Source organism: Stegodyphus dumicola, chromosome 9, assembly GCF_044657685.1.
Source record: "Stegodyphus dumicola isolate Sdum_Otavi_A_Nest chromosome 9, ASM4465768v1".
Taxonomy (NCBI): domain Eukaryota; kingdom Metazoa; phylum Arthropoda; class Arachnida; order Araneae; family Eresidae; genus Stegodyphus; species Stegodyphus dumicola.
This window is the reverse complement of record NC_140776.1, coordinates 142,608,649-142,631,518: the sequence shown is the minus strand read 5'-3', so window position 1 is coordinate 142,631,518 and position 22,870 is coordinate 142,608,649. Positions and strand designations below refer to the sequence as shown.

The window sequence follows — 22,870 nt, the reverse complement described above, 5'->3', positions numbered from 1 at the left end:
CTATGGAAGGATAACATGCATACTACAGAATTACAGATAACATGCATGCCACAGAATCTCTTTTGGTGAAAGTATATTTACGGATACCCCTTGGTGAAAATTGGTAATTTTTGGCAGTACATGGATACTGAGTTTGTGCAATTCTTTGACTAGGCACTGTGCACCCCCTTGACTTTATTCATGTACACATCGACCTATTTTCAGTTAAAAAAACATCAGAGAATTGCACTCACTTGACATTGCGCAATCTCTTGACTTTGGCCATGTACACATCGATATATTTTCACTTAAAAAGTCAAAGGAGCACCCAATTCAGGGTAAAAGTATATTTACGGAACATTCAACTACTCAGGTTACCATAAATGAAACAACAACTTCACAATAAATGAAACAACTTTGTGATAATACAAGAGGTACCCTTCAGTCTATTCTAACCTCTCTTTTGATTAGTGACACAATAAATTGAATACCTATGATTACATGATATTTTATATTGATTGATTTAGATTTAGAATTTGGTACTTTTCCATTTTGGCGGCGCAGGCGATAAAGTCGCTAAAATTGTACAACCGATGCCAAAGGGAATATCCTTAATGGCAACCTTTTATGCTTGATTTTCAAAACAAGTAGCAGCAATTTCTTATCGGATTGATTGTTTCTTTCAATACTGGCATAAAATTACATAGTAATTTTACCAGATAGTTCAATTTTACGCCCTAAGTGATAGAAATTGCTTTCAACGTGTTAGGCTTAGGTTCACCGACGCTGTGGATGTTGCTTCTTTTTCTTTCGGAAAAATCAAAATTTCTTCTTCGTTTCTGCTAAATAAACTTCTTTAGAGCATATCGTACTGATAATGTGATAGAAATTACTTTAATGACAGATATATTTTGAAAATATAGTAGAAAGAAATAAGCAAACTACAAATGCACATTACATGTTTAGTTAGCTAAGCAAATAAAGTCGCGGTAATAAAGTCAATTAGGATGCAATCACACCGCTCACCTGAAGGCGAAAATATAGAAAAAGTGAAGTCAAAGGTTAAATTCATCAATTCTAATGAGAATGCTCTAGTGAAGTAAAGCACTGCGGTTTTACATAATTTCTGAATAACCTATTTGTACGAATTGAAATAATTATTGCATTTAAATTTGTATTCCATAAGATTTAATTTAAGATTTAACTTGAAATTAATGTAGATGATTACTGACAGAATTAGATTTTTGTAGCATAGTTTACGTTAGATGAAATCATTTGGGGTCATGTGATATGAAGCGGTGAATCAAGATGTTGAACCATGAGATCATAGTAAATTCTTAAATTAATGCTTTTTACAAATTTATTGTCTTTATTTATTGTCTTTTTACAAAATTTTAAATGATATTAAAATGTTTATGCTTTTAAAATCAAAAAATTCTTAGAACTAACATTTGTTATTTATGTGTATACTATGTGTTGTTGCCAATAAAGTCTGCTTGGCGAGATTTGCACCGGCCAAAAGGAAAAGTACCCAGAATTTTTATTATGACAGCCACCTTATAACTGGTATTAGTATATTTCATGGTATTAATCAAAACATGGTCTTATTAGTTCATAGATAAGCAAAATCATTTTCATGTTGCACACATCTGACTCTTTTTAGATTTCAGAAACTTGAATTGTATAAAGTTATCCCAGTCACAATTTTTTGTGATGCTCATACCAAATATATCAAATTAAGAAATTATCCTTTCTATCTGTAAATCAAAGAAGAAAAATTTTCATTACTAAAATTTGCAGCATTTTAAAAGTTTCTATTATTAACCTGTTCAAGTATTCTTTTTGCTTTAGATTATGTTTATTTTTAATCACTCAGTTTAATGGAAAGAGAAAAAAAAAAAGTAAAACTATAATTTACTTAGCAATACTATTGCAAGTGTTGACAGTCTGCAATCAAAACATTTATCAGTAACTGGAAAGAGTAACTGAACATTGCTCTATGCCAGTTTCTTAAACTGTGGGGGTCGTGGGACCTGTAGCAGGGGGGTGCCAAAAATTTTAGCAGTTTTGATATTTCTTTAACTTATTATAATAATTTTATAATTACCAAATATTTTTACACAATGTATCTGAAAATGGAAAATGAAAGACAATACAGTTAGAGTAGATTTAAGGGTGCCCCTTGGATTATTGCTAAGTTGTTTCATTTATGGTAACCTGAGTAGTTGAATTCTATGGAAACCTTATTATGACATAATTGATTGCATGACTGTGGTGAATTTGAATGATGGGAAAAGATTTGGAAAGACTTGAATCTGTGTCAGATTTTGGATAAGAAGTATGTTGTTATTTTGTGGTTTACACATTAAAATGGCTGAATGTGGTAAGATTAATTTGAAGTTTCTGTACGATTTGGAACGAAAGGAAAAAAAGCATTAATTGACTGTTGTGTAAATGAGGTTTACTTAGTAACCATTATAAGTGTTCTGTTTGTAGGATGGAAATGTGTATGGTCGAACGTCAGACGATACCGGCACTACAAAAGATATTTTTTACTCTCACTTTTGTGAATTTAGTGGCGATGCCAGTATACACATTCTGCTTCAGATTCTTTTAGGAAGTTTTTGGACGCTGTTATGGGATTTTGCTTGACTGAAGACACGGAAATTTGTAAATAAGGTAAGTGGATATTTCCTTTATGTAGTGCTCAGATGAATTTCCTTTTTTATATTATTTCATTGTTTGATTTAAAATTTAGTTTATACAGATTATATATTTTTTTGTTGGCTGCTCCTTCGACTTTTTAAGTGAATATAAAGCGATGTGTACGTGGACAAAGGGTGCAGTGCCTAGTTTGTACAATTCTCTGATTTTTTACAAGTGCAAATAGGTTGATGTGTACATCGATACCAAGTTCTTGCAATTCTCTGACTTGTTATTTTGGATTTGTGCAGTTACACAAAGCCACAATAACAAGTCAAAGAACTGCACAGACTCGCTGTCCATATAATGCTAAAAATCACCAAAAGGCATTCGTAAATATATTTTTACTGACAATACAGACAAAGAAAAAAAGGGCTAATCTTTGGAATATGGTAACAGGTAGTTTGGCGAAATTTTGGTAAGGCGATAAAGGTTACTAGCTAGGACTTTAGCAGTGTAAATGGATAAAGTCAAGAGTGTGCACAATGCCATTTTTGTGCAATTCTGGGATGGTTTTTTTAAGTGAAAATAGGTTGATGTGTACATGGATGATACCGTGTATGTGCAATTCTTAAAAACGCGGGCAAGCAGTGGGTGATTCTGCACTTTCTCCTAATTTCGCACCTAATCTTCATCATGATTAAGCATGTTGAGGGAAAAAAAAAAAAAACTAGCAGGTTGCTGTAGCAGGGTTGGTCACCAAATTTTTGCCAAGTTACCGTAATTCTAAGATTATCCAAAAAATGAAAACATTTCGAAGTATTATTTTTATAATATAAACGTTCATTTTACTTGCTTTGTACGTGACGCTGTCATTTCGTCTGTTACTTATTTAAAATTGTTCTATACCTTGAAATTAGAAATTAATGTTAATGACCTAAAACTGCAATAGAATATTACAGTACAAGTGAAAAAATTGATGGTATCACTCACGCAAATGTCAGATTTGCACAATGCTTATGGGTGGGGTCTAGAGGTCACAAAAAAAAATCTCAGTGATAGAAAGGGGTCGCGACTGAAAAAAGTTTAAGAAGCCCTATGCTGTGATAATCTAGTACACATTGATCTCAAATTAAACAACATTAAAGACTTAAAGGTATTTTTCTTCTTTTAAAGGTAAATATACAACACATTTTTGCATACAGCATTTTGTATTAGCATTAAATACATAATTATAAATAAAAATTCTACCACACACCCTGAAGGGCATTATGAGATAACAATGCCTGACACAACAGTTTGAAAATATTGATACATAACGTCATGCACTTAAATGCGCCATAAACACTTCTGATATACTGCATGATAATATTTCAATTCCAGAATAGAAAAGGGAATTAAATCCAAATGCATAAAAATCTGAAGATTACATTTACCTGAATTCCTTTCACAGATGGAGAATAACTGCTATTGATGCCATTTAATTTATCCTCTTGTCCCGTTGCTGCATTTAAAAATATCCAAGTAAATAATTGATCAAGAAAATATGGAAACAGAAAAGTTAAATCCAGTTAAAAATATTCAACATCTGATTCTAATTTAAAAATTTATATCATTTTTTTTTTTCATAAACATTGAATCATACATAAATATTATTTGGAGGCGGGAGAATAACAGAAATATAATGAATGTAAAGTGATTCCGAATTAGACAAAAACTGCGCAATAAAAAGATATATAAAACTGAAACATGTCCATTTCGGAACTTCATGAAAAGTACAGCAGCACTTATTTATTGTACATATGACATATATCTAAAATAAATCAATTTAAAATTTATAACACATGTATTTTATAAGCTTTAAGATCATAATTTTAATTACATTTACATAATTTAGTTAAAAACAGATATGACACACACAAATTCACTTCTAACTTCGTAATCGAAGTCCTATTTCTAAATATTATACTGTAATTAGAAGCATAATCAGAAACCAAATTTACCACATTTTAGCTGGATGCCATCACAAAACCGTAAATAAAAACAAACGGTCAAACGACAGCTACTGCCAAGTCAAACTTCTGAAGTTTTGATTATTTTTTGCGTCAACTCTGAAAAGTAGCCAAGGTTTGACAATACATCTTAATTTCATGCAATCATTTCCCTGTTCATTTATTCTGTGATTAAAATTTAACAGCATATAAAGAAAACTGTGGTCGCTATTTCTAACCAGTACTATTAACATGTAAGATAAACTTAGGTATTTCTCAAGGCTAAATAGATATCTTGCTGGCCTTGTACGAGTATTACTCCGTTTCGGAAGGGGGCCATTGCCGATGGTTAATTCTCCCCCCTCAAAAAAAAATCAAATACCAAACACAAAATGAAGCAAAAATACGAAACCTCAAGTTATTAATTTATTGAGGAGGCATAAAATTTTTAATAGCTTTCAACATCGAAACATTTACTTTTTTATGCATTCGTCGCCATTTAAACAAATATGATTTGAGTTGTTGTCGAGCCGCACCTCCATGCCGTTTGTTCCTCTATTTTGCACTTCACCACAGACGCTCTACCGTTTGGGTGGGACATTAACTTTCTGGATCGACAATGAGAAATTTCGTGAAGTGAAAAGGCCCACCAGCGGCTGAGCGGTAAAGTCGCTAAACACTGGTAGTTCGGTCCGAGGTTCGAATCCCGCGAACGGGCTGGCTGCATGCATATTCACAAAGCCTACAGACAATTTCGCTACGGGCTGCTCTCATTGGAGGAAACATCTGCTTGGCGGTCATATTTGGAATGGCGAGTTATCGCCCTGTAGGCGTGGTAATTAACGCTAAACAAACGGAAACAGCGTTTATTTCATTCAACATTTTTTTAGTTTATGAATGAAAGCTTAGAGGAATTGTGTGGAATATATCTTAAATAACCTATTGATCTTATTAATAGTTTATTTGTATTTGAATTTAAACTTTTAAAACCACATAATTGTTTTACAAGAAAAGGTGTTTATATGGAGACAGCATATGCACTTTTTCGTTATTTCACTTAGGAAGAGTCTATTGTGTAAATTTTCATAGCGCATTAATTTATACAAATAAAGGAATATTAAAAAAATAACCAAATGAAAACATTCAGTAAACATTTAAGGGTGTCGGATACCTATTCTTTTTACGAGTAAGTATAAATAAAATTATATTTTATTCCATATGCGCTATTTCTATTGAAACGCTTTTCGGGATCTTGGTAATCTCGTAATCTTGCTTACTGGTACCTACTACAAAGAGTACAAACCAGTAAATAAAAATAAGAAAAATTAACATTAACAAAAATAGAGAAAATAAAGGCGTTTAATTTTTAACACCATACCCGAAGGCGAAAAGACAAATAATGACAAAATCATTCAATAAAGTTAAAATAAAAATAAATCCGTATAGAGCAGAGTTTTTGAAAGCTACGAGCGCGGATAGAACCAGCGACCTAGAAGTCTGAGAATTATTCCCGCGCTCGTTACCACTGTGCTGCGGTTTCTCCGGTGGTTTATGCTCACTTTTTGGTACACGACGCTCAAATACAAATTGTAGAGGCGATGAACCAAGAGTCGCCAAGCACTAGATTCTGTAACCCTACCTCTTTTAACCAATCGAAGCAAACAGCAGAAGAAACGGTCTGTAGGCTTTGTGAATAAGCAACTGGCATGGGCGTTTTCGTGGTTTTTCCCCCATGAGTAACGTGTATACGAGCCAGTTTCCCTTAGAAAGTTCTCCACGAAGGCATCTCTCCTCTTAGGCAGATAGCCCTCGAGGCTTTGCCATAATCACACACACGCGTTAAGTGAAAATTCTGATTAAGAGTGAAATGTTCGAAGCCAGCATCTTCGCAGTTTGCCCGATTTATATGCCTTCCAGCAATTTGTATAAACAGTTATTCTTACCATAAAATTTTCCCCAATAAAGTTTTCGCCGATCGATAAGGAATTGCAACTAAAAAGCATTCATTGGATTCTCTGCACAATCCGCTGGAGGCCCATTGTTGTAGAAGAACCCGCATAACATAGGTCTTTTGCCCAGTGATTTCTTTTTTCCTTTAGTCTATTTTTGTCACACCCGCCGATTTCCACTATTGGAGGAGCTATTAAAGCTTCTGTGAAAATCTCCTGCATGTAACTGTTCCAATCAACAGTCGTACTGTGGTTAAGAAGCCGCATCAAAAGATGTTTCTACATCTTTGACACTCGAGAATAAAATACGATCTTCATCAACTCAAGTCGTAATTTCCAAAATTCAGTTGATTTCATCTCCTGGCACCAGAAATAATATAAACCTCATGATTCTGACTAAAAAAGATTTTGGAATCTTAAAACTAATTTTGTTTTCGCAATCCTTTTCTCATTGCAAAATTTATTTTTGATGATCTTGTTTGAAGTAAATCAATCACTGGTCATCAATGGGCAATTCCCAAATTGCGAAATCCACAAAAAACAAAAAAAGACTAAAAAAAAAAAAAAAAAAATATATCTATTAGGTCCAAAATGAATTACGTTTTACATTTTGTGTGTTACCATTATTTATTTAATATCAGGTTCTTAAACCGTAAACTTCAGTTCAACAGCAATGTCGCAAAATAATTTTATAATGAGCATATCTTGAGAATTCCGATACACAGTTCCGCGCGCTGGAGATAAAACTTTTTTTCCCCCGTAGAGCGTTGCCATTGCTCGCTTTTAAATCGTTGAGTTTGTTAATCACAAATTCGTTAAAGTTTCACAAAATATGAAATCGATAATAAAACAAATTCCAAATTTCAAATTTGAGCTTTCAGATACCCATATTCACAGTAAGATTATGGCATTTAAAATTTAATGGCTCTAGGTACCGCTGTTTTGTCACAATGCGGGAAACATACATATATTTATGACAATTCTTCATTATTTAATTTCTTCAAATATAATACAGGGCGATAATATTTGGTGGCAACAGTTTGAAAAGTGAAACGGAGATTCAGAGAGGTTCCACGCAAAATTCACAAAACGAAACTGATAGTTCCTCAGGGATTAAGCCCCTTTGGATTAAAAAAAAAAAAAAAAAAAAAAAAAAAAGCTTTCAGATTTTAAATTGCGTCCAAAGGGGCTTTTTTTTTTTTTTTTTTTTTTTTTTTTTTTTTTTTTTTTTTTTAACGTTTCGTGTGTTATCTCTATTTATTAAATATTATATTCTACGCACTCAAACCATAAAATTCAGTTCAACAGCAATGTCTCAAAATAATTTTAAAATGAGCATATCTTTAGAATTTCCGATACAGAGTCTCGCGCGCTAGAGATCACTCTGAAATCGCTTAGTTTTTTAATCAAAAATTCGATAAAATGTTACAAAATATGAAATCGATAATAAAACAAATTTCAAATTCAAATTAGGGTTTCCCCATGCCTATGGAAAATTACGTTAATTAAATTTTGATGGCTCTAGGTACCGTTGTTTTATCATAATGCGAAAAACATACATTCATTCATGAAGATTCTTCATTATTTAATTTCTTTAAATATAATATTGGGCGATAATATTCGGTGGCAACAATTTGAAAAGTGATTCGTAGTTTATAGTTTTAACGCAAAATGCTAAAACGAAATTAATAATCCTTCCGGGCAAATTGCTCCTTTGGACTAATAAATATTTATTTCTTGCGAAAAAAAAATTGCACTCATGAATTTCGTTAAATAAACTCGTACTCTGTGTTGGGTTTACCACAATTAATTAAGCATCACTGGCGTCAACAATAGTTGAACTATTTTTTTTGCGGCCGCCGAAAAGGGAGTAGTACCAAACTTCTAAGTTTAATTTAAAACAATCCAATAAGCCTACTTTACAATTTGGTTATTTCTCTTTTCTTATCCTACGAATAGTAGCATTCTTATAATAAATCTTTCTGAAGTTAAAAATTAATTCTTGTCATATACTTACTTACTTATATAACACTAAAGATGCATGTACTTGTATAACAGCAAAAATGAAACTAAAATCTTTTATCCGATAACAATAAAAAATTTCAACCAATCAACAAAAATAGAACGGAACCATAATTCTGCTATTTGTTTTCTAGTACCAGTATCTTAACCTTGGCAATCTTCTCTGTGCTGTTAACGAGACTACCACGCTGTCTGTCTTTTCGCCAAGTATGTCACTATGGGAAACATGTATGTGCATTGCTTTATTGTATTTTATTTTACGAATGATGACTAAAAAAAGAAAAATATGATATGGCTATGACTGCATCTACCTAAAAATTGTCAGCAGCATTAGCATTAACAATATTACATGCAGTGCTACATTAAGGACTTAAAAGACCTGAAACACTTCATTTATTTGGGTGCCCCCAGATACCATTTATTATGCCTGTTTCCTCCTCATTTCTTCTTTCTCGGTCTTGGTTAAGATGTACCATTCCATCGCACAACCGGCAATGGAAATTTTCACGCTCTTTCTTTCAGTTCCTAATGATCTTTTTTGTAATTCCTCCTTTTCTTGATGCCCTAAGCAAGTGCTTATTTTGTTGAACGGTTAATCAAACTCTGATTACATATACAACATACTCATAATATAAGGGTCCTCCACGAAGGCATCTCTCCCCTTAGGCAGATAGCCCTAGTGTGCTTTGCCATAATTAAATAAACCAAACCAAACCATAATATAAGGATTACAGAAAGTGCCCTTGAGAGAGAAAGACAGAACAGGTATAAACTACCGGCATCCGGCTCTCTTTAAACTTTCGGGATCTCTCTTTAAATAAAATACAGCCTTTCCCGGGCTTTCTTTTTAAATAAAATCTCAAGGAATTTTACCTGGGATCCGTAAGTCCTGAAGCCACCAGAGGGCATCACCTGACCGAGAAAACGCATCGCCTGCGCACCTTCAGAAAGTGAGGTAGGGACAAGATGTCCAGACCAAAGAATATGTACATAGACTTTCTTTGTTCAGACCACGCGAAGGTGGTAACAAAATAACTTTGTATTGATAGCGAGTAGGCGCTGAGTGACTGTTTAAATATAAAAAAAGTGATGCAAAGTGTGTCTAACTAGCGCGAGAAGACGCCAAGGCACTATTATATCCTAACTATTATATCCACTTTACATATTTAATCTGTAGTTTTGTACATAATTATTAAATGTTTCTGTGGTGTGGGAAAAAAAAAGGATTCCTCCTTTTTTACTGAGTAACATCATCTTCAACTTACCCCCCCCCCATATATAGATGTGGGTGTGTTTAAGATAAAGTGACCACATGTTCATCGAGACAAATGGAATAAAATAAAAATTATAATTTAGTTATGAAAGCAGATCAATGATTAAAAAAAATGTATTTTATTGTATACATTCATTTACTTATCTATAAATATACAAAAATATATTTATTAATAACTATTGGTAACTATAAAAATATTTGTAAAAAACTATAATTTGAATATTATGTTTTTTAATTAATTTAAAATTTTATTAAAAAATTTATGATTTTCTTTCACGGTCATATTTTTTATACGAGTGAATACTTTGCAATAGATTCGGATCATTTATTAAAATGTCATGAAATTTCTCACATGAATTGGTCAAATTATATTTTACGCTTAATACATATTTTATTTTAAAGTTTTAATATTCAACTGCGTTTTTTTCAATTGTCCATATTTTATTGATACGAGGAAAAGCACGTTCTATTGCTGTATTTGTTCCTGAAGGGAAGAGTGCATGTTCTACAATTTTCAAAATATTTTCATAAGGAATATTATTCTGTTTAAAACGAAGGAATAACTCCGCCCATTTTTTTGTCTGTTTCCACATTTGCAGACAAAGAACATTTATTTTTTTCTTCAGTAACGTATATTTTTAAAAATGACACCTCATCAGAAAGATCATTTTCGAAAATATTATTTTTCGGAAAAATGATTACTAATATATTAAAAAGATTTTTCCACATATTCCTATAAAATCTCCTTTTTTAATGTCACCCAATGAAAATTTTTAATATCCTCGAATTGAATTGTCTGTTCTTCAAGATATTCCAAGCAGTTATTATAAATATTTCTGACTTCTTTTGAAAAATCAGGTCCTTTAATGGCACCTTGTTCTTCCAACCTAGTGATGTCCTTTCGAATAACTAAAGGAACGTAATCGTTATCAGTTCTTTCTTGCAATTTGTTTTTAAATTATTGATTTCATTTGACACTTCCGTAATTGAAATTCTGTCCCATTCAATAATTTTCACAGCATTGTGAAATAATGTAGCTTGGTTGTGGATGAACTGATGCCAAATTTGTAATGTGTCATTTTCAATAAAGAGCTGCTGTGTGGGGGTCGTTTTAGATGGGGTCATAGAAGAGTCCAGTGTAGTGTAACAAATATTTATTAACAGGTTTAAGTTACACACGGACATTACATTTAACTTTAAGAATATTATAGAGTAAGAGTCTGATACAACCTATAGAGTGCGACGCTTGGCTTTTACTGAAGTACTTCTCTGGCTACTCACCAGAGGGCAGCCTTGTTGTCAACTCAGACGCGCTTTCAATAAAAGCGAACAAAGAATTAAAAAGAGTTAGTCCAACAGTTTATGTTAAGGGATTGGTTACAAACTAAGTATTTTCACGTTTTCAACATTAAGGGTAAACACATTATAGAACATTAGTGTTTAAATGCAAAACAAATTATATCATTAACGACAACCATTTGTTGCTGATAGGCCATCGGAATGGCACACACACAAAAATTCATACCTGACGGGTAATATATCTCTTTACCTAAAGTTTTAGGAGTTAGATACAGCGGTCGTGGCTGCAAGTACTATTTCTGAAAAAAAAAGTGAGCAAAAGCCAAGGAAAATTCTTAAAGCTAAACATTAACGTTGGGCGTCACTTTGTGTGGGGGTCGTTTTAGATAGGGTCATAGAAGAGTCCTGCATAGTGTAACAAATATTTATTAACAGGTTTAAGTTACACATGGACATTACATTTAACTTTAAGAATATTACAGAGCAAGAGTCTGATACAACCTATCCAGTGGGACGCTTGGCTTTTACTGAAATACTTCTCTGGCTACTCACCAGAGGGCAGCCTTCTTGTCACAGTTAGTCCAACAGTTTATGTTAAGGGATTGGTTACACTGCAATATTCTTGGGTATTTATCTTGTGATACTTAATATAAAAAGTATGATTTTAATGGTTCGTATATTTTAAAAATATTTTCTACAGCTAGTAAAAGAGCTAGCCATCGTGTTTTGCTGTAACCAATAATTCTTTTATATTCGATTTCTGCGCTTTCACAAAAATCCTTCAAACTTTCAACATGCACAATATGTCAAACTCATAGGTATACATACATACTCATACAACAGTGTCAAACTCATAGGTACACTTGGGCCAAACAAACAAGGTTTAACTTTAGGCGGGCCGGAAAAAAAAAAAAAAAAAAAATCAATATTCATAGAAACGTAGATTTATTTCGAATAATAGAATAATAAGCATATATATATATATTTATATAAAAAAGAACAAGAAAAATTTAATGTTTACGTCCTGATATTTGATATCTCTTCTCTGCTATTATCTTTCCTATTTCGGGAGAAATTTTGTTTGCAGTGATAACTTTCAACGCTGACCCAAGGTGAGCATCATTAATACGGTTTCTAATAGGAGACTTATTACCTTTCATGACTGAAAATAACTGCTCGAAACGATAAGTGCTACCAAACATGGAAATAATTTCATATGCGAATTTTCGAGTATTTTCAAACCTGGCTGGTAAATATATGTAAAATTCAGGCACGCACACTTCAATGAATTTTGCTTTCAAATTCGAGTTGCATTGAATCTCGATCACCTCCATTTGCATATGGCTGGGTACTGAGTCAATACTTATTGAGAAAATCGAAGAAAACAAAAACAAAAACAAAAAAAAAAAAAAAAAAAAAAAAACACCCACACACACACAAAAAAAAAAAAAAAAAAAAAAAAAAAAAAAAATTGTCTTCGAGGGAATTAAAATCATTAAACCTCGTTTCAAATTCAGTTGTTAAATTTGCAATTTTTTCTGCGTATTTTTGATACGAACAAGTATCATCTAAACTTGATTTATTCATGCTGCACGTCGGGAAGTGCGTCAAATCTTCATTTTTAAGTTGTTTTTCCCAAAGAACTAGTTGACATTTGAATGCTTTAATTATGTCAAACATGTTCGTAATGATATGATCTTTTCCTTGTAACGATAAATTTAAATCGGTTAAGTGTTTGGTTATATCAACCAAGAAAGATAAATCTTGTATCCATATTAGATCGTAAAACAAACTTACGTCTTGATTTTTCGTTTTTAAAACTGACATATTTCTTCTTTCAAATCCCAGAATTGTTTGAGAATCCTGGAGCAAGATAACCAACGTACCTCGGTATAGTAGGACAAATCCGAATATTCACTATCTAACTCACTTAAGAAAGCAGTGAATTGACGCTGATTTAAACCTCGAGATCTTATAAAATTTATAACTTTTTTTATATATGACAAAACATTCTCCATATTTATTACTTTCGTGCATAGAACTTCTTGATGTATAATACAATGCATATGATGAATGTTTGAACCGTGAATTTCACAAAGTTTTTTCCTTAGTAATGCTACGAAGCCCTTGTTTTTCTCGGTCATTGATGGAGCGCCATCTGTAGCTACAGAATTTAATTTTGCCAAAGGTAGATTGTATTTCTGCAGAAGTGCAAAAACACAAGTAAATATATCTTCTCCTGTGGTAGTACCGGGCATCGGTATTAGTTCCAGTAATTCCTCAAAAATGTTAAAATTCTTGTCACAAGAACGAAGAAACACTGCTAATTGAGCTTTGCCACTAATGTCCGTGCTCTCGTCACAGGCAATGGAAAAACTTTCGAAACTAGATGATTTTACTTTCATCTGATCACTTAAATTCGCGGCTAAATCAGTAACTCTTTCCGCAACTGTATTTCGAGACAATGAAATTGATTGATAAGCCTTCACATTTCCAGGACAAACAATTTCTCCAGCTTTCATTAGGCATTCCTTGATGAAATCACCGTCAGTAAAAGGCTTCGAATGTTTAGCTATCAACTCGGACAAGACGCAGGTTGCATGTACCGCCGCTTCACTTTCTTGCAATACTTTACTAACATACTTACTTTTGCTTTTTCACTCCTAACTTGAGCTCTTTCAACTTTTCTTCTCTCATTAATCCTTCGTAATTGTTATATTTCGATTTGTGTTATTCGTAATGACGTTTAATATCATATAACTTTGGTACATTAATAGTATTATTACATATCAAGCAGATTATTTTATCTTTTATTTCACAGGTTCAGGTGGAAATGTAGTGTTTACTTATAGTAAACATTGGGTGTCCCACTACATTTCCAAATTTTCCTACATTGTCTTTTATTTCACAGCAAAAATATTCTAATTCCCATTTTACTTGGAATATTCTATGTTCGTCAGCGATTTTTCGTTTAATTTTACTACCACTTGGGGATGCGTACAAGTTCTGAGTGCACGTGTCCCCCAAAAGCCGAAGGTAGCTGAACGCAAGCTACTCACACGCATTTGTAATTTAAGTAGTGTGTGTGTCAGCTCGCTGTGAGTAATCTAACAACACTGAATAAATTATCGTTAATTACTTAGCAGTAAACATTTCATTTTTTTCTTCGTCGATATGTTATTTTATTATTATATATTATTATTTGCCGATATATTGGCCGGGCCGCAAAAATATTTGTTGTGGGCCGCAAGTTTGACATCCTTGGTGTAGAATGTGTGCTGCACAACCTACCCCAATAATTTATTGGTTCAAATATTCGTAAAGTTTCGCAAAAACGTTATTGATGCCTCATCTAGCTTTTCCGCCAAAATTTGCGTTAGTGTTATCTTCACAATAGGCAATAATTTTACGTTCAAATTATTATTTTTTAAAATAGTACTTATTGAATCAAAAATTATTTGTGAAGTTTCACACGGCAATGAAACAAAATCTAATATTTTAATTTTAATTCCTGTTTCTGGATCAAAAAGTCTAACAGTTGTGGAAAATAATATTAAATCTTTGTGGTTGGAAGCATTATAATAGATGGATATAAATGCGCATTTAATCTAATTCGTTCTGCAATTGTGAAAACGAATATAGTAGAAAAACATTATAAATAATTACTTCGGTTTTTGTCCTTGCACATGCAAATTTTTTGTCGTACAATGTTTTGATCATTTGCGACATACAATCAATTGATCTGAAACTTTGATTGTGGTTTATGGTGTGGAAAGCAAATAGCCCTTCAGCTAATGCTAGCTGTTCCTTGATATATATTCCTTGACGAGATGTAATGTTAATGATCGAACATCACCGAGTAAATCTAACTCGTTACATCACCTAATTTAGTTTACTCTGCATGCATTTTATGTGTTTTTTATTTATGTATTTTTTATTTCTTTAAATTTACTATAATAATTAATAAATAATAGGTAATATATTTTTACAGTAAGTTTAAAATAAGAAATGCAGATGTTTTCTAAAAAGCGGGATATTTTTAAAAATCGGCGGAACTTCGGGACAGTCCTCCAAAAGGCGGGACTGTTCCGAAAAAATCGGGACGTGTGGTCACTTTAAGATAAAATATATAAAGCAAACTTCTGATTTTAATTGGCAATAGTCTCTTTTTCCTTCATTTTAATTTGCGTATTTCCTCTTTCTGTGCTAAAAATAGTAACTACTCGTATTTATAATATGTTAGTGTAAACTGTGTCATTTCAAAATTAATCGGCATTGTATGATATCACATAGCGCTACAATGCAGATACCTTCTAGCCAATCCTCGAATAAAATTTCAGTTGAGAACCGAAATCATTAGCACAAACTACGCACAATAAAAAAAAAAAAAAAAAAAAAAAAAAAAAAAAAAAAAAGTTTCTTTAATTATTATTATTGCAGGGTAATATAAAATTTTTATTCACTAAATTTGTTAGACCGAACTTAAATATACAAGTTATTAGTCTTAATTTGAATTTGAATTTCTTTTATTTATTCTTATATTTGAAATATGTAATACTGAAGACTATTTGATTATGGGCATAACTTATAATTAATAACTTTGATGTATTTTTACAGTGCTAAAAGTATTAGTTATTTTGTATAGGTTAGAGGTTTTCTATTTGATACTGTATTTAAGCACCACACAGCCATCAACAAGAACAGCACCTTTACAAGTTAATTCGCTTGTAGAGGAACTGCCCATTTTTATCAAAATTCATTTTATTATTGTACTATATTTTATTAGTTTCTAAAGTCCATTTTACATTTTTAGTAAGAAAGTGTGGATTATTTTATGATGAGTAAATAACTGTTTACAACGTAATTTAATGAACATGTAAAAAATATTTTAGATTTTGTATTGAATACAACAGTTTTACAAAAGATTGTCAAGAGAAGGACTGTAAAAATCCCATATTGATATTCAAGCAAAGATTTTCAAGAAATGTGAACTTTTAGAATTATTTCTTGCAAAAATTGAGACTCCAAATTTAGGACAATTTTTATGATTTTTGGATAGAAATTTTGAAGAGTTTTAAAAGACCTACATTTTGAAAGAAAAAGAACTTACAAATTTTTAAACTAGACTATCAATTTATTTTATATATTTTACAATTTTATTATTATTATTATTATTATTATTATTATATTTCTTGTGCATCGTTATTTGTGTTTAACATATGAGAGAATTAATGAACAAAACTTCACAGCATAGTGAAACTTAAAGGCTTGAAGAGAGGGAGGAAAACCATTATCTTTCTCATTTTTTTCACTGAATTTTATAGATTGCACAGAATAGTAATCTTCATTTGCTAACGCTCTTATGCTTTTTTCTAAAAAGGCTTTTCTATGGCTAAACCATTTTCTCTTTGAAGGGGGATATATAAGATAACGGTAGGGTACGAACTGCGCCAAATTTGATCGAAGATCCTCGTCCCCCTGTTTTCTAATCCACGAACTGCGCGACGTTTCCTGTTCCCTATTTCTTTCCCAAGAAGATTGGGTGGTACAAAAAGTCATTTATCGCCATTAATGGGACATTCTATTGACACTGCAAGTCTTCATTTTCGTTTATCAATATTGTAAAAATTGTGCATGCAAAACAAATATTAATTTAAAGTCTGGCGTGTGCTAAAGTAAAAATAAATTTCTTTTACACTCATTTTAAAGTTTTATGATGCTTAAAGGAATGATGAGCCAGATCTTTTTTATTCTCTGTAAGAATTAAAAACTTTCCAAGTTGTAGATTTTAATCGCTGATTTATATATATATATATATATATCAGTTTTGAATAGTAAAATTGATAGATTAATGACATACGCAAAACTGATACATAATCAACGCGTCAAATATCGGATTTGTAGGTCACCTTAAATAAGTTTCTTATCTAGATAAATATTAACAAATCTTCTTAGATAGCAGAATGGTTTTAACTTTCAAATTTACCATTTTAGGTAAACAGTTCTAATTTAATTAAAAAATTCTCTTTATTAAATCTAAAAATTGGACGTCTTAAGTCGTTCTAAATTCACTCTAATATTATTGCAATATATTTCCGTATTAAGCTTTCCATTTTTAGTCATTGAAGTTATTTTAAGGTTATTTAACTTTGTTACAAATTCCATATTCTAATACTAGAAACGTTTAAATATTTATTCTGTTTTCCACCTGATGTACTTTGGCATACATTTAATTTCTAATACACATTTAATTAATAAATTAATAATTATGAGCATCAGCAGAATTTTCATAATTAACAAACAAAACAAGAAAAAATTCAAACTCCCTTATATTTATATCCTCGAATTTTCAGTTCCCTTTTAATCCATTCCTTTTTCTCATACTGTTGCACTGTACTCAAGTTTTCATGTATGTAGAATTTATATACTAGTTTGTATTGTATTAATGCGAATTTATATTTAAATGATAATTTTTACAAATTCTTGCATCACAACTCTAGTTAATAGAAGATGTTTCTAACACCTTGGCAAAGCTTAATCTTCAGCATGTAGCTTATTTTCCAACCTAGTTTCAGGCTGAATTATTTGTAAAATTAATTACTTGAAATTATTTATTAACAATGATGGTCGCTAAATCACGCTAATAATATTTCTAACTGTTGTAATTTATAACGCAACGAGTTCGTGTGATTTATAATATTATTCATTTATAATTTTTTTCAGCAGTATTGAAATTAATAGCATACACTGATAATATTATACATTTAGATTACAGTGTTTTAAATTTCCATTGCCTTCCTCATTGATGCTTTTATGCTACATTCCTAATATTTCATAATGGCATACTTATTTGTATGGCATACTTATCTATGTTTAACTCATTCACCAAACATGTTAATCTATAATTCAGCCCACTTTTGTTTTTACATGTGCTGTATCTTCTACTTTCTTTAATATATTGTTCAGCTTAATTTCGAAAGATCTTACGATCAAGCGGAAAAGTCACTAAACATTGGTAGTTCGATCCGAGTTTCTAATCCCAGAGATCCTCCAGCATTTTTTTGGGGGTGGGTACTTATTTACTGTGTAAAAATGTAGCGTAAAAATTTCAGTTCATGAAGTAAAAATACTTTTAAAATTTATTCTTTAAAAATATTGCAAAAATTTTCACCTTTACCTTAGCATATATTTTTACAAATCCCTAGAGAAAATAAGGAAAGAAAATCAAGAGAAATCAAGAGAAAATCAAGAGAAGAAAGATAAATCAAGAGAAAATAAGGAAAGAAATTAACTCGGTTTAACATTTTTCCACAAGCATAGAGTTTATATGGATATCAATAAATTAAGGATTATTTCTCCATCTAATTTTTTTAACATGTTTATTCCAGAATTTTCTTTTCACACTGTAGCGCTTAACTTTATGAGTCTTCTATAACCATTCAATTATTCTAGCCATGGCAACTTTGCATACCTTCTGACAAGCAGTTATATTTTTAACCACTGTATTTTAATTCCTGTTGACTATCAGTACATTATTCACTTGTTTCACCAGTGCAACTTTTGTTTTATACGCAAATCTACGTAAAATAGCATTAAAACTTCAGTTATGCTGAGCTCCTCATCGATTGCTTGTTTTAGATTGAATGAAATTAAGCTTAATGTTACTGTTAATTAGCTTGTTATTAATTTAATTATACATTTCTAAATAATTATATGTTCAGATATTTTCAAGTATATTACTCAAACTTTTGCATCCCAATTTTTAACTTTTGGTTAAAAAAAAAAACTTTTATTTATTGAGAGGCCTGACTGATTATATTAATTTGCAGTATTGTTTATCTAATTCCTTTCTTCTAGATAAATTTTAGAAAAAACTTCTTAGCATAATAATATAAACTTATTTACAATTTATACGTCAGTGTTCCAAATGCATAGTAATGTTGTTATAATAGATTTCATGCTAAGCTTTTTTTTTAAATGTAACTAAATTTTATTTCTGCAAACATTTACATAATTACTTTAATTAACAAAAAATATTTTTAGCACACTTTAACACACTTTGATATGAAATAATTTTTTGCACGCTAGTGAACTCTATTAAGTTTTCCAATCTAGTTCAGACATCTTGACTATTATTGATGTAATTTATTAAAAATATAATTTGTATGCTTTAAAATGATTTAATTTATGATATTATTATTATAAATGGAAGATGTTTGTAATGCTAATATGTATGTTTACCAATACCTTTTATTTTCTTTGTTAGCTCTCGCATTTATACTGTTATTCAAGTAATTAGCCTGCTTGTCAGATAGGTTTTTACTTGGTCTTGTGATATGTAATTTCATTTATTTATTTTTATTTTCCTCTTGGCTACAATTGGCTTCGAAAAGTTAAATTGTAACCCTGTAGGCAGCAGGGAGAAGAAACTTTGAGCGGCGCAGTTGGACTATAGCAGGACCCGGCGGGGGGGATTTTCATTAGCGCAGTTGGAGTACACCCAAGATAACAACACATGAATCAAACTCTTGCTTTTAACTGGCATTAGCCCCTTTCATCCTTCATTGTAATTTAGGTATTTCCCCTTTCTGTACTAAGTCGTTTGTAAAAGTAGTAACTGCAATATTCGGTCTAACTAAACTGTGTCACTTCAAAATTAATCAACAACATGTGACCTTACATTTGGCTGCAATGCAGATACGTTTAGCTAACCTGAATAAGACTTCAATTGAAAACCGAAACTTTTCTACTTTTCTCTCCTACGCTTTCTTCTGAATGCGTCCCTTTTATCTTTTTTTTCTCTTCGCTGCTGTAACTTGCCGCTGCCTGCTGTGTTCAGAAATATACTTCGCAAATCTATTGGTATCGATATAAACAAATTTAAAAACAAGGAGCTTTGACGCCCATTTTATTTGCGCTGCATTAATGAAAAATGTGTATCAACCATAAATAAAAAGGAAATAATCGAATTAGCCCACGTCATCTGTAAGACACAGGGACCATATATGGCAGTGATTGATTAAAGAGTACGGGACTTACCTCACTTCAGCTTTCAGGGAATCTCTTGTATCAAAACACAAGGTATATTTACTGTTTACAAAAATTAAGACACATCGACCATTGGAGGAGATTTAGGTCGGAAATCGCCAATCGTTACTGTGAAATTCTAAAGAATACGGTCACTCATAATTGGCGCTAAAGCGCGTTACTTGACTGGTCGACGGGATAATACGTAATTACCAAAATTAATTAGTGATCTGGGACCTTTTAGAATCTTGGCCACTCGCATTTGCGACATGCATGACCCTATAAATCCTCCCCCAAAATGCGTATATAGTCAGCAGATGGATTGAATTTCAGCAATAAATCCCCTCTTTGGATTAGAATAGGTATAATCAGTGACAAACTGATATGCTTTTCAGCCTCAGTCCGCATCGCACCTCTACCTGAAATTCCAATTTTAATGCTTATCGCTGCGGATACATACATATATTTGTAATAATAAAATTCCATAGTCAAGAATACACTTAAAGTTCTAACTGTATGTTCTTTTCATTTTTAATGGCGACGTTCTCTTATTTGAAAGTACGTGGAATTAAATCCACAGCCCCGTAGTCAAGTTGTTTTTCCCGCCTTTTCTACACGTACAGTTATAGAATGTTCTGGAAATATTTAAAGCGAACTGGAATTGGCTGACGAGGCTGACGTCATTTCTTGGAAGCTCTGCCTTTCCAGACACTATAAAAGGGCTCGCGAAAGAATATCGGGGTCTTTTCTTAAATGTAACGATGCAGTATATCTGAATTTACTCCTGACCAATAATAAATGGATTCTGTTTCTTAAACTTATCGTCTGATAATTTAAGCTACGACTATATCTATGATTCTTCACCAATCTATTTATTCCGGATAAAAGCTGGTACATCACACATATATATATATATATTCAGAGGAATGATATTATAGCACTTTTTCTTATAAAACGGAGTTTCTATTCGATTTCAAAAACGAAAGTTAGTGGAGGAAATCGGGGTTTTGTAAGTAGCCAAGGTATGAAAAGCCATTTCGTTCAATCCACCATCCTAGAGAAAAAGATGTTCAACACAAACTATGCATTTCAAAGCACATACAAGTGTTGCTCTATCCTGTTGAAAGCCTTCGGATTCTTCCTTACGTTCGATCTGAGGAAACGTAAAAGTTCACCCGTGTCCATATAAGCTGCTTTTTGCAAAAGCGCAAAAATTTCCGATATTTTTACAAGCATTTTGTCTACAAAGCATAGTTAATTAATAGTAGAATATTGAACAAATGCAACCTCGCCATTATATCTTAACCCAACTTACCGACAGGCCCTTCCCTAATCCTGATTTAAGCAATAAGGAAAAAAGTAACTTCACGAAGTGGTCCGCTTTGCTGATTAAGTGACAGAAAAGGATATAATATTAAATATACACCATTTATTAAATATATGTAGTTATGTGTCTTTGTTATAGCACAACTGCCAAATATATAAATACCTTTCATATTAATATTGATTAATATCGTTATAATTTTTTTTAAATTACTATCTTAGCATTTTAGATCACATTCTAATACTTCCAAGAATTCAGCATAAACGTTCCAAAGAACTAAAAAAAAATTATGATTAAAAAAGTATAATCTGATCTTAGTATGCAGATTTCAGCTAAATACCTGAAAGAGTTTTAACTTCAGCAATTACGATTGGCACACTAGTTTAAGAATTAATTTCCCCAAAATTCACGGTATAAAACCGAAAACCTTATTTTTAAAAAGAGCTGTTTAAAATAGCATAGTAAATATAGCAAGGAAAAAAATTGCTGTGATACTATTCCATCGTAAATTAAATTTAGTATGCAAGCTTTGCACACTTAGTAAACAAAAGAATTAATTTTTCAAAAAGTAGTTGTAATTTTTTTTTTTTTTTTTTTTTATCACTGGATCGTTAGAGCATGAGGGCTGTATAAATATTTGTCTGAAGTTAAGCAGCAATATATTCTATTTTGTCAAGATGCCAAATCCTAGACCTAAGAATAATAATAAACACATAAAAAATTCCTTTTAAGTTTTTTTTTAATAGATTAAAGTATAGTTCTACATTTTTTTATTGAGTTTGACATTTCGGCTCGTGCATAATTGAACAGTCTGACTTCTCTCGATCTGTTCCAATAAAATATTTTTTTTCCTATGCAAGGAGATCGGAACTAGGTAAGATATTTCATAGGTCGTACATAGCACTTTTCCTTGCTCAAGTATAAAAGCTAACACTTTATTTGCTTATTTCTAAACATCCCAGAATATTTCGTTTGTAAATTAAAATCTGCAGCATAAAATGTTGCAGCAATAATGCTTCGTAATAACTTCGTCGTTACCCACTATTGTTACATGGCTTTATATATATATATATATATGTAAGATAAAATTATATGAATCAGAATTATAATATAACTATAAACATTAATTCTTCCTCTCTATTCTAAAATCGTAATAACTTCTCTGCATTGCGTCATTTCTAGATCACTTTATGCCCGCGCAGCTCTGATGACGTAATAATTGGGAACTGAAACTGCCTTTGTAAACCAAAACTTTTCTCTTCGCCGTGCTTCCATCCTTCATAACTACGCACTTCAGCTTTTGCTCTCTACTGTTCTAAGATGTAATTTCGCTGGCTTGATTTCTATCTCAACAATATCAAAA

At 31.7% G+C, this 22,870-nt stretch overlaps 1 protein-coding gene across 7 annotated transcripts in view; it reads right to left on the bottom strand.

Annotated features, from left to right (window-relative positions):
* Nucleotides 1-22,870, bottom strand: part of LOC118203215 (uncharacterized) — a 216,513-nt gene that overhangs the window by 56,696 nt on the left and 136,947 nt on the right. For all 7 annotated transcript variants that reach the window (XR_015043104.1, XM_085824172.1, XM_085824168.1 and 4 more), the window contains one exon: nt 4,059-4,126. Coding sequence is in view for 6 of the 7 variants with exons in the window: in XM_085824172.1 (XP_085680298.1) it covers nt 4,059-4,126 (68 nt within the window). In the remaining variant the exon portion in view is untranslated. The remainder of the gene's footprint in view (nt 1-4,058; nt 4,127-22,870) is intronic.